At 38.7% G+C, this 12,758-nt stretch overlaps 1 protein-coding gene across 3 annotated transcripts in view; it reads left to right on the top strand.

The window, feature by feature from the left end:
• The window catches only part of PRKCA (protein kinase C alpha), a 150,007-nt gene that overhangs the window by 101,686 nt on the left and 35,563 nt on the right, over positions 1-12,758 (top strand). For 2 of the 3 annotated variants that reach the window (XM_063175866.1, XM_063175865.1), the window contains exons 6-8: positions 3,382-3,538; positions 3,632-3,766; positions 4,504-4,600. In XM_063175866.1, coding sequence (XP_063031936.1) covers positions 3,382-3,538; positions 3,632-3,766; positions 4,504-4,600 — 389 coding nt within the window. Of the gene's footprint in view, positions 1-3,381; positions 3,539-3,631; positions 3,767-4,503; positions 4,601-11,541; positions 11,572-12,758 lie in introns of all 3 variants that reach the window. The other variant, XM_063175864.1, reaches the window with a different exon arrangement.

Raw genomic sequence — 12,758 nt, 5'->3', positions numbered from 1 at the left:
GGAGAAAGCAGCAGTTTTACACATGCTGCCAGAGCTGATTTTGATTTGCAGCTTTTCTCAGGGCTGGGCAGGGGTGGCTTTGACCAGGGATCTGTCCTTGGCAGAGCCTCCACATCCCCCCAGTCCATCCCTCCAAATGCTGCCTGATTCATGCTGGGCCTCTGCAGGGAAAATTTAAACATAAAAGCTCATTCTGGAGATGGTAAAATTAAGCAATTTTGTTTAGAGACTTTTAGCAGAAAAGTTACTAATGTATTTTTAGAACACATGGAGAGTTCTGCTCCTCACTTATGGTAAAGTGCAGCCATATTTTTTTATTTTAGAAATAAAAATCAAAAAGTGGATTTTGAAGTAGTATCTGCTGTGCCAAACCTGGCAGTGCAGTCACAAAAACCAGAAGAACACTGAAAAAAAAAACCCCACTAAAAAAGCAGTAATAAACCCAAATATAGGATGAGAGAAAGCAGCTTGCACTGAAAGCTGTCACTTCATCCTTCACTTGCTTCATGGTTCTTAGTCCCTTTGGGATTGTAAATACTGAGCTAAAATAAGTTCTTTAATCTCAGTGTTATTCCTTGGAAGTATTTGAAGATTCTTTTCAGTGCACTGAATTTTAAAAATTGGGTGTTTTGTTTTTTTTTAAATGGGTTGAAAATAAATGTTTTTCCAGCTGACCGCAGGTGTGAAAACCTCCAGAGGGCAAACTCAGAGTAAATGAGAGTGGGGACAATTTCTCTGGCCTGAAAGGAATCATTTCCCCAGCTGCAAAACCCTGTCAGCTTTACTCATGGATTGTAGAAAAGTACAAATGAAATGGTCTGTAAGAAAACTGCATGGTTCTGTTCTGTTCTTTTAACACACAGTGAATTTTTCCTGATATAATTCTTAGAGGAATGCACATAGTGAATAGAATTACACTTTATTCTAAAATTTTAGCCCATAAGCATTTTCTGTCTCTCCATTTAAAACCAGAAATTTAAGAAACTTAATCAGTATCAACTGTTGGGTCAAGTTAATGTGATTCATTTCCAGCCATGATCTAATTTCATTAATTAATTTACATCAGAGTATCTGTTCTGCATGAGAATTATCTTGACAAAGTAGAATCTTCCAAAGCAGTAGCTCACATTCCTGTAGTCCTCTTATTCTATATATAAAATATAAATAATAGATTAAAAATATGCATTTTATATATAACATTAACATAAATTTATTTATAAAATTTATATAAATTTATATAAAATATATGAAATTTATATCTGAAATTATATATGTAAAATATATATAATATAATATAATATATATATTATATATATAAAATATATATTGTATATATAAAATATCTCTGTTGTTTGGATGCCTTTTAACCTCCATGCTGGGAAAGAACAAATTGAAATGCTGGGAAGGTCTAGAATTTTGGGGTTGTAGTATAAAAATGCCATTTAAATCTGGGGGAAAAGGAGGACGTCTTGAGCAAACAGTAAATATTTGTTGCTGAAGATCCTGACACCTTTTTTTCTTTTTAATTAGCTCTGACTGACTTTTAAGTGGCTCTAAATTACAGATTTCTGTAGGAAATCCACTTTTCATCAAAAAATACTAAGTTGCTTAATGGTTTACCTTTCCTAAATTTCCCTTCAGATTTGTTCAGTTAGGCAGGTAAGTTTTAGGAAGACTTCCTGAATGAAAGCAGTGGCTGAGGGCAGTGCCAGCCCTGGACATTCTCTCCAGTGAGTTCTGTCTCCCTTAGGAGCCATGGCACCCCAAACCTTCTTGCCATCTTCCTTCAGAGCCAGTTCTAACCTAAAACTCTGCCTGTCACAAGGGAATTCCTGGTGGAAGCTCTTTTCTGTCCCAAACAAGCCCCAGGTTTTGAGATGCTCAGCTGTGAACTCCCAAATTCTCCATCCCAGCCTGGTCCCAGTTCATCAGCTGGGATTGGGTTTCACAGCATGAGGGAAATTCACCTTTTATTCTCCAGAATTCCTCTTCCAGTGTTGGGAGCTCTAGCTGGTCAGAGTGACCCTGAGAAAAGTTAGAAAGTCTCTTTTCCATCCTGGCACTTGAAGGAGTCAGGGCTCTTCATTTCTTGGTGTTAAGGTTGTTTATTGTAAATTATCTATAAAATCATTTCTCCTGCCCTGCTGAGGTCCTTCCAGCAGGACAGTTCCAGGCACACTGTCTGCTCCCAGGGTGGTGTTATGTGTTTATACTAAAAACTACATGTACAATGTTTACAATTAATTCCCAATCTCCATCATCTATGTTGGACACTGAGCTTCTGCTCTAAACCAGTCTGTAAGTGCCACCATCACAGCAGAAGATGGAGGCCAAGAAGAAGAAGAGGGAGAAAGGGCTGGACACGCCCAGATCCCTCCATCTTGCCCCCCAAACCTCCATTCTAAAAAATCCCAAAATCTACTTTTTCACCTTGTGATAAATTCACTATCATTCTACCTAATTTGTCATGGCTTGCAGATCTTCATCTAAGGTTGATAACTTGCTCCACAAGGTCATAATCAAAACCACAGGGGCATTTGGGGCTCTGTGCCAGGGTATCTGAGCCCCCTGGCAGGGTCTGGGCTGCTCAGAACAGCCAGAGGGATGTCCTGGCTCCTGGCATTCCAGGATGTGTAATGCTGCTCAGTTTGCCAGAGGGAGGGCAGTGCTGGCTGTGCTCACCCTGTGGGGCTCCCTGCACTCCCCAGCTGCAGTTCCTGAGTGTTCCCTCTCTCCCTGGGGATCAGGAACAGCTCAAGATGAATTAACTCACCTTGTTTCTGCCTTTGGCATTGTCAAAATAAAAAGCTGCATTAGGATTTTTGTGAAGCTGGAGCTGCACTTGTGTTCCCTGCACTTTTCCTTTGGTTGCTGTCATGACAGTGCTCCCCAAGGATTCCATCTGACAACTAATGAGCCATGAATCTGTGGGAAGGGTGGTGCTAGGAACCTTCCAAAAAGGCTTGTGTCAAACACCTGATCCCCTGCAATCCCCTGTGATCTGCCTCTGCCTCTTACAGTATTTGCCTCCTAATCTGTGGTTGTATAACCTGAGAGTGATGAGGGAACAAAAGCACAAAGAGTTGGTACCTTCTCAGAAAAATTAGTGATGGATTTGGGTATTTAATCATTGCACTGCAGGGAGAGCTGCCTGGGAGCTGTGTGTTGCTTGTGAATCACTCTTCTCTCCTGTCACTGCTCCCTGCTATTCTTATAAATATCACTCAGTACAACCTTTCTTTAAACAAGTAGTTTCTCCCATGCCAAGTCTGACAGGTAGGCTTCACATCTTATTTATTTGTCAACCTGCCTCAATAGCTCTGGCCTGACATGTAATTTCTTTTTTACAGTGATGTGTAATCCTGTGTTTTATATTGACAGTGAGAGAAGCAAAAAACCTCATTCCCATGGATCCAAATGGACTTTCAGATCCTTATGTCAAACTGAAGCTCATCCCAGATCCTAAGAATGAAAGCAAACAAAAAACAAAAACCATCCGTTCTACCCTGAATCCAGACTGGAATGAGTCATTCACGTTGTGAGTTCAACACCCTGATTTCCTGGGGGTCTTTGGATGCATTTCATTGTTTATTTTGTTGTTGACAGCTCCTCCATTTCTCTCCTTTTTTAGTAAATTAAAACCTACAGACAAAGATCGCCGGTTATCCGTGGAGGTCTGGGACTGGGATCGAACCACCAGGAATGATTTCATGGGGTCACTCTCTTTTGGGGTGTCAGAGCTTATGAAAATGCCAGCCAGTGGATGGTAAGAGTTTCTGAAAAGAGAAGGAGAGAATATATCGCCAAAAGTTTTAAACTTGTCCTTTCTTTTTTCAATGTGATCTACCTTTTATTTGAGCTTTTTGCTGTGTTTCAGGCTATAAATTCACTGAAGTGCAACTAAACCTAGGAAACACAGGCTATATATATCAAAGGGGGATAATAAAACAATTCCTTTTCTTTTATGGTGTTCCTGAAACTTCTGCTGGAGCCAGGAGCTGCTGCAAACTCAATTCTGTGAACACGGTCTTGTGATACAAATTTTATTTTTATCTCCAATATGATGTGTTCAATACTTGGTGTATCATGTTATATATAGCTCTGCAAATTCAAAGCACATGGAAACTGATCTCATGAAATGCCACCTCATTACCTGCCAGGAGAGGGTAGGACTCATCACTTCTCAAAAAGGACATTTCTTCAAAGGCAGTTGTGTAGGGCTATGGAAGCACTGGAGACAAAGGGTTGGAGTCTCCCATCAAATCCCAGCATGAGTGGGAAGAATCTCCTTGTCCATTAAACTGCCTTGACAGATAGCTTGGGATGAAAGATCTGATTTCAGGTAAAATATCTTCTATTTCTGAGTTTGCTTCAAGTCTTTGAGATCAGTTCTTTGCATACCTGTGACATTGATACAAACCACACACAAACAACAAAATCAGATTTTTAAATCTATCAGGAAAAAAACATAAAGTCACCGTTTTTTTCTGAAATCTGTCACAGGTACAAGCTGCTGAATCAAGAAGAGGGTGAATACTACAATGTTCCAATTCCAGATGCTGATGAAGATGGAAATGCAGAGCTCCGACAGAAGTTTGAGGTGAGGATTAAACACAGATGTGTGCAACTAAATATTGCATTTATTCTTCACTTCACTGCAAAAAAAAAAATCTGTTAAATGATACATATGTTAGAGTGCTCCTATTTCTGTCCCTATGACAGCTCTGGATGTCTGTGGTTTTCTTGAAGATTGGACCAAATGGTTTAATTCAGACATGCCATCATTTTCCTGACACTTCAGCTTCTCTGCTATGACACTTAGAAGTTGGTATTTTAAAATATGTTATGTCAAGTATATGTAATAATTTCAATGTCTTTTAACAATTGCTGCAAGATCTGCCAGCCACTATCACTGATATCTGCATTATTTGACAAATGAAATCCTCAGAAACAATGGTACTTTAATACTTTGAATGTTTCACACTGTAACTTCGGGTGTTTTAAGAAAATACTTTCAATGTTCACACTTTGGAGCTTTAAAGTCTTTGCAGAAGGTTTTTATGTGAAACTCTGATCTCTGTAGTGTGGGGAAGGATGTTGATTTTTTAAGGTATTGCTGGGTATGTACAAGTAAGAAAATCCAGAGAAAAGGGATGCTTTTTGCAGTGTCTTGCCTCCTGTGGTGCCAGCTGGAGAAGTTGGTAGCTGCAAGGGTGGTCCCGTGTGCCACACAAAGGAGTTTTTTTTGTTATCTGCCTCTTCTGACAACCACAGCCAGAATCACAGCAAAATATTTGCTGGCCAGTGAGCCCAGGAGCCCAGGTATGGCCTGGGGTGGCAGGGGTTTGCTCCTCTCCCTGCCTGCCCTCCCAGCTCACACAGCCATGAGCTGGAAATATTCCAGGCTGCACTTTCCAACCTTAGCCACGCTGTTTATCCAGACATAATGAATGTACCTGTTGTGCATAAACAAACCTGCCTGTTCCTTTCAACCTGAAATGGCAATTTTCTATGTTCACCATCAGGCAGAATTCTCCATTGTTATTATAAAAGATGGGTTAACCCACGAAAGTGAGGAAAAACGACACATGTTCAACTTGCAAGAAGGAAAGAGAAAAGGTGCTCCAATTTCTTCTGAACCCATTTGGATCAGCTCCCATGTCTGCAGCATGAACTATGATTTTTGTTACACATTTGAGAAGTATTTGAGCCTCCATTCCATTTTCCTTTCTTTACAGTCGTGATCTGACCAGTGTGATTTCATTTTGCTGCACTAGGTCATTTGCTATTCAAGATCATTTTTGGTTTTTATCCTCCCTAGAAAGAATAGCTTCAAAAATATTTCTGTCCATGTTTCTGTGCATTATGCAGAGTCTGGAATTGGGTGGATATTTATATATTGGTGATATAAAAAAATTTACCTGTTTTTTTCTCAGGTCAGAGACAGCACAGAGCCAAGTCACTAAAATTGTCCAGTTAAAAATGTCAGGTATTACATGCAGTGTGTTTGTATATTGAATTGAGTCTCTGAGGTTGATTTTAATCCTGCTGTAAATACTTTGGTTGCAGGAAGAACAGTCAGGGTTTAACCATGTCCTGCAATGAGGTGGAGTAGAAATCCTGAGAGGATTGATGTAAAACTACTGGACCTGGTCTCAGAGACAGCAGTCTCACCAAGGGGCAGCTCTGTCTCAGAAATAATTAGTCTGTCTCAAAGTCTAATTAGTTCAGCCCCAGCACTGTGTATTTGAGTCTCTCCCTGTTCTGGGCCAGTCTGTTTGGTGCTGTTTGAGTGGCTGAATTAATCCAGGGAAGGCAAAGGCTCTTCAGCAGGCACACAGTGTCTCCAATAATTGTAATTTCCCAAGCTGGACAATGAACAGTTCTAAAAGTGATGATAAATGAGATTATTGGTAGTTGAACAAAGCCTGGAATTGTCAGGGGCCAGGGCTGGTGTAATGTGGTGTTACATGGCTGGAGGGTTTGGCTTCACCCTCTTTCCTTATCTCAAAGTTTATCATGATAAGAAGGAGCAGAGGGAAGCAGAGCCCTCATGGAATGTTATTCCTTGGTTCCAAGGGGCATCACTGTGGTGGATTCTGAGAATTCACAGCACAGATGTCTGAATGGTGGTATTTCACTTATTAGCTATTCTGGTATGGCACAGAAGTGGTGCTGACTCTGATCATCTTTTGCTTTATTTCTGTTATCATTTATATCCTGCCTTGCACAGGCATCTTATTTTAGGTGTCCTGTAATAAGGAACAAGTAGACAGCACTGAGAAAAATGCTGCTATTTGTGACTTAATGACATCATCTAAATAAATATTTCCACTGTTCTAAAATCAGCTTTGGAGCCTTACGGGAAGAAGATTGCAGGTCTTGACTGTCGCTTTCCTGGGGGAATGAATTTGTGAGGAGATAAAAAATACAGATAGACCAAGGGGTCTCACTGTGCCACCTTCCCATCTATCAGTTTGTGGAAGGAGAAACTCCAGAGTTCTTCCCAATCCAGGCTGCTCTTGCAGTGCTTGATCTATTTTTTAATATGTGACCATGTGATTGGTAGCCAGGCTACCCTGATTTAACTTGGAGTACAAAATGACAACAATTTCCACAAAAATATTGCATTACTTATATCTAATACTTAAAATAAATAATGGTGGCCTTCAGAGTAAAGGGCTGTGTACAAACCTAAGCTACACAAGAGCAGAGAAACTTTAGGATTAGGATTTCATTGTTTCATATTAAGGAAGAGTAAGATTATTTTCAGCTTACAGAAGGCCAGAGAGTAAGTAACTTTAGAATTTCTGAAAGTACTTTCTGATCTTGAAAATGGTAAGATGTTCAGAAAATTGACTTTGCCCTTTTAAGTATAGTTTAGAATTTGGTTAGGAGGACCTCCAAGACCACTTAGAAGCTGCTTCCCATTTAAATCAGAATTTTAAGAATATCTGCCTGCATCTATATTTCAGGCAACTTTAAGATTTGGCCTCAAGCTCTCATTGATCTCAAACCATTTACACTCTACCACCACATCCTTCTTTGCACATCACCTTCACAGCCCAGATTTCTTCTGGAAATGTGGATCTGAGCCACACAAATCTCATGGAAATGCTGCTTTGCTCACTGAACCTCCTAAGTCATTTATTCAATGTAAATCTGCAATAAAATAATACAAAATATAATATAATATAATATAATATAATATAATATAATATAATATAATATAATATAATATAATATAATATAATATAATATAATATAATATAATATAATATAATATATCTTAATAAATAATATAATAATTATAAAATACTCTAAAGATTATAAATAAGTAAATAATAATAATAGATTCAAACCTTCTCTTCACTTATATTTGTAACTGAATGCTAAAAACTATTTGTCGTGAGAAGTTTCCTCATGGCCCTTTCTTCCACATCTGAATCAGGTGAAAAATTAACACTCAGCCTTTGCCCAGAATGGATCCTCTCAACAAATGGGACCAAATTTGGAAAAAAAAGAATTGAGGATAGTGCTTTTTTTATCTTTCATATTTTATTGCAAGGAGTTTTATATTATATTCTATGTATAATCTCTATGAGCCTGTGCAGTATGTAGAAATTGAGGGATATTATGCAGAGGTGCAATGCAGTATTTTCTACACAACAAATTGTATTCAATCTACATATTTTCTGGATCTCACCTCTCACTAAAACTCACAAATCTATTATCTGCTCATTTAGCAGTGTGATCAAATCTGTCCTCAGTGATTTATACATGATACATCATTATTAATATGTAGAGATAAAAATACACTCCTGTAGGAAGTGGAGGCAGGATAAAATCTGTCACTATTTTTCAGTTGCTTCTAACCTTTAGTTGTGAATTTTCTCTGTGGAATGGCATTACTTGTGGCCATCTCAAAATGAAACTCCCTTCTCACCAGGCATATTCAGAATAATTGTGGCTGCTCCATAATTGTCCGTGCTGAAGTTGCCATGGGAACTCCCAACAGTCCCAGGTGCCTCCATGGACCCAAACTAGGAAATCTTCTAACTGCAGCATCTCCTCTTGGTTTTGTACTTATTTCCTTCTTCCAGTACTTTTCTAGTCAAAGAAAAAAGCAGAATATTGAAATAATGCAACCTTCTGGTATTTTTTCCAACCTGGTTGTGATTTGAGCTGTAAGATGCCTTTTCCATTTAGGGCATCATTCTTTTTTTCCTGAATTTGGGGGGGAAAATGTGCAAATTCTAAAACTTCTGTTGTGGTATATTATTTTAGTTTGGTCAAGCCCTTTTTATTTTTCGTGCTTAGTAAGGCACTTCTTGATACTTAAATATCACCTTAGAGTAATAATAGAGTAATACTGATTTAAAAATAGGCTGGTGAATTGTTTTATGATCTCTCCCCTTCATTCCACATCACCAGCACTGGGAAATGTTATTAAAAATAAAGCAGCTGTTATGGCCCATATAAAGGATTTTTTTTAATTAAACAAAGAACAGAGCAGCCATAATCCTTACCCATTTACTGAGCACGGGGTGTGTTGGTGATGGGAGCAGGCTCAGTCACCAGACCCAGCTCTGGCAATTGCAGTGATCCCAGCACATTGCTCTGAGGGAATGGGGTTCTGCTTATAAAATTCTCATTTTAGAGCTTCTCTGGGAGGACACACAATGCTCCTCCTGGTGCACACTCTTCACATGTCAGATATGTTCTTTTGTTCTAATTATTTCCTTCAGTGTAGCTCTCTGGGTGGCTTTGACAGAAACAAAACCCTTCCCTTAATTTCTGAGAGCTCTGACTGCTGTCCCACCACGGGGACTGTCCCTGCACCCTGGCAGGGGACAAACATCCTCATCCACATCCCTGGCTTTGAGTCCTGTTTGTGTGAGAGATTCCAGCAGCTTTGACCATGGAATTGCTGGTGCAGTTCCCTTTTGCAGCCCAGAGAGGAGGAGAGGGGGCAGAGCTGAGAGCAGGGTGGATCTCGTGTCTGAGCACTGCAGGTGGCCAGTGGTGGTGACATTTTGGTGACCTCTCAGTGCTTCCAAGCAGAGCTATCATTATGATCCCAAAGAAAATATCTTCTAAAATGCCTTCTCATTATTGTGATCCTAAAGAAAATGTCTTCTGAAATACCTTCTGATTTGAAGGATAACAGGACAGATGGGGAGCTTGGCCACCAGGCTCAGTGATAAATACCTGGAGCCTCTCCAGTGATGCAGGATCTCAGAGATATTTCTGCTCCTGAGCTCCTCCAGGGTGCAGGGCAGCACTTTGTTGGACCAAACTTGTGTGTTAATCCTTGTGCAGGCCTGAATTTCCAGCCCAGGAGCCTCAGGCTGTGTGTCTGTGCACACAGCTCATGGATTTACAGCATCAGGCCTCTCCTTGTGGCAGCACAGCTGGTGTTAAACAGGACAGAAATGTCCCCAGAGATCGAAGCACAAACGCCATCTCTGATGGGCTTTGTTGCTGTTACAGTCTAATGCTGAAAAAGCTTTCTTTTATTTATAATTTCTTCTCTGACCATCAGTACATCAGTTCAGATTGTTTCAGTGCAGACCCTGCATTTCTTAGCTCTTTACCACTCCTCTTAATTTTTAAAAATCCATTTCTGTCTGCTTCATTAGAAAGGAGAAGGCCAGAACTTTCTTAATCTGGCATTTTTCTGATATTCACAAAAACTTCAGGTTAAAAGGACATTATATTTCGTTCCTTTAATAGTGGCCAGGACATCCTAGAGCTGTCTTTATCTGAGCTGGAGGCTGGGGGGAAATGTTGCAGTTGCATATCCAGGGCCATGGCAGATACTCCAGGGACTTCAGTGGCTTCTTAAGAGCCCAGGAGTTTACTAATTTAATCTGTTTTCATTCAGAAAATCCACTCCAAACAAACAAACAGACACAGAACCACAAAACCCCCAAGATGAACTGTACAGGAGCTTGTGATTTTGTCAGTTTGTGACTTAAGTTCTCCAGGTCTCTGTAAAGTATTATAAGGGCTGGGAAGGAAACATTACTTTACATCTTTGCCCCAGAGCTGTTACACTGCAGTTACTTTACTCTTTTTTTTTTTTTTTTTAATAAATAAAATATATGGTCTCTTCCATTTCTGTCTCTAACCAATATTCATTCCCACTTTGAAGCTTCAGGCAGGTCAGCAAAGGGGACATGGAAAGAGCAATAACATTGCTGACACTTCAAATTGCAAATGACAGGATGAAATTTACTTTTCAAGAAACAGAAACTGAGCCACACTGAAATCATGACCAGCCAAAATATCACTGGCACATCAATCCACACTCATTATGCATAAAGAGATATAAAAAGAAGAGCTGCTTTTTTTGGCCATGGCACTCATTCCTATTTTTAAATTGTGCATATTTAATCATTAGAGAATAGTTTGCAGCATTATAGAGATGCTGTTAGATGACTCCATCTGTTCTGTACTATAGTTTGGCAGGGGGAATTCCCATATGCAGTTGTCTGGAGGTTTCCCATCCACTCACCACAACTCAGACTGGAGAACTTGAAATTCCTTAACTAGATGGCACAAATCTCTGCTTTCAGTTTGCTGATTCCTTAAGGCTTTTCTCACTGGGATGTGATTTGAGGTGAAGAATTTAAATATCACGTCGATGGCAGGGATTTCCTCATCTCTTATATAAAAACGAAATGTGTGTTGCAAAACAAGGAGAGGCCAGATATCCCAAATCCCTGTGTGCTGTCCCCCCTGTTCAGGGCTGGGAGCCCCAGTGCCCCTGGCCAGCTGTGCACAGCTGGAGGCTTTGCCAGAGGCTGTTCCATGCATGGGCTGTGTGTTTGTGAGCTGAGGAGCAGCACAGCCCTGCCTGTGATTAACGCCCTTTGATTTCTCCTGGGTTTTTCTGTGCTTAACAGACGTGTCCATTTCTGTATTGCTGCTGCTGCTGTGTCTGTATTTGTTTATTTCTGCTGCTAATTGTGGGTGCTGTGCTGTGCCAGCCTCTTACTAACCACGCAGTGTTTCTCCCTCTCCTGTCTCTTCCAGGACTGTCATGTAAATATCCACTTCTTCAAGGTAGTTTTCTCCTTGGTGTTCTCCTACACACAACCCCCTTTGCCAGCATCTGAAGTTTTTTCAGTTTAATTTCATTCTCACCGGTTTTTAAGGATGCACTTGTTTTATTTCCACTTGAAGCTTTTCTGATTGGTACAAAAAAACCCTAAAAATTGAAGTATGATTTAAATTATCAGTAAATAATTGAAGTATATATCAATAAATCATTGAAATTATACTTCATAATATTTCATAAATATATATAATAATATATATGAAATATATAATACTATAGAGATTTAATATAATACTATATAATACTTCATAATAATATTTCATATTCATGAAATATTATTAAGTATTTTTAAATTTCTTTTTAAAAATCAGTATGAAGTATTCACAGTTTGTTCCATAATTTGTCATAAAGTGATCCCCAGATTAGAATTTTACTACAAAAAAAAAAAAGTGATCAAATCTGAACTTCATAATAATGATATTTCATATTCATGAAATATTGTGATGTATATATTTTTAAATCTATTTTTTAAAAAATCAGTATGAAGTATTCACAATTTGTTCCATAATTTGTCATAAAGTGATCTCCAGATTAGAATTTTACTACAAAAAATAAAAAGAGTGATCAAACCTGAGCTTCATAATACTGTAATTTCATAATAATTATATTTCATAATAATGATATTTCATATTAATGAAATATTATGTATAATTTTTTAAAATTTATTTTTAAAATAAATATGAAGTATTCACAATTTGTTCCATAATTTGTCATAAAATGATCCCCAAATTAGAATTTACTACAAAAAAATAGAGTGATCAAACCTGAGCAGCTGCATTGTGCCTTTTTTTTGGAGGAATTCGTTAAATGAGTGCCACCTACTCATGGAAAATGGAAAAAGGTGCATCTTTAATTTGAAAGACATTCATGGAACTTGAAGTAACTTTCACAGATGAAATAATGCTCGTGGTCACTGTATATTTAAAAAGATAAATTTAGAGCATGCATGTTTTATGATTTAACATAGTACATCTATTGCTGGATGTTACTGTTATATTGTAGGAGATATTACCCATGTGCACAGATGCTCTGATACCTGAAATACCAACTCACCTCTTTATTTCTCATTTTGCTCCTTTCACTATTCCCACATCACTGAGTTACTGCCATAAAGTTGCATCTCAGCATTGAG

The sequence above is a fragment of the Melospiza melodia genome, chromosome 24, assembly GCF_035770615.1.
Source record: "Melospiza melodia melodia isolate bMelMel2 chromosome 24, bMelMel2.pri, whole genome shotgun sequence".
Classification (NCBI taxonomy): domain Eukaryota; kingdom Metazoa; phylum Chordata; class Aves; order Passeriformes; family Passerellidae; genus Melospiza; species Melospiza melodia.
This window is presented reverse-complemented; position numbering and strand designations above follow the sequence as displayed.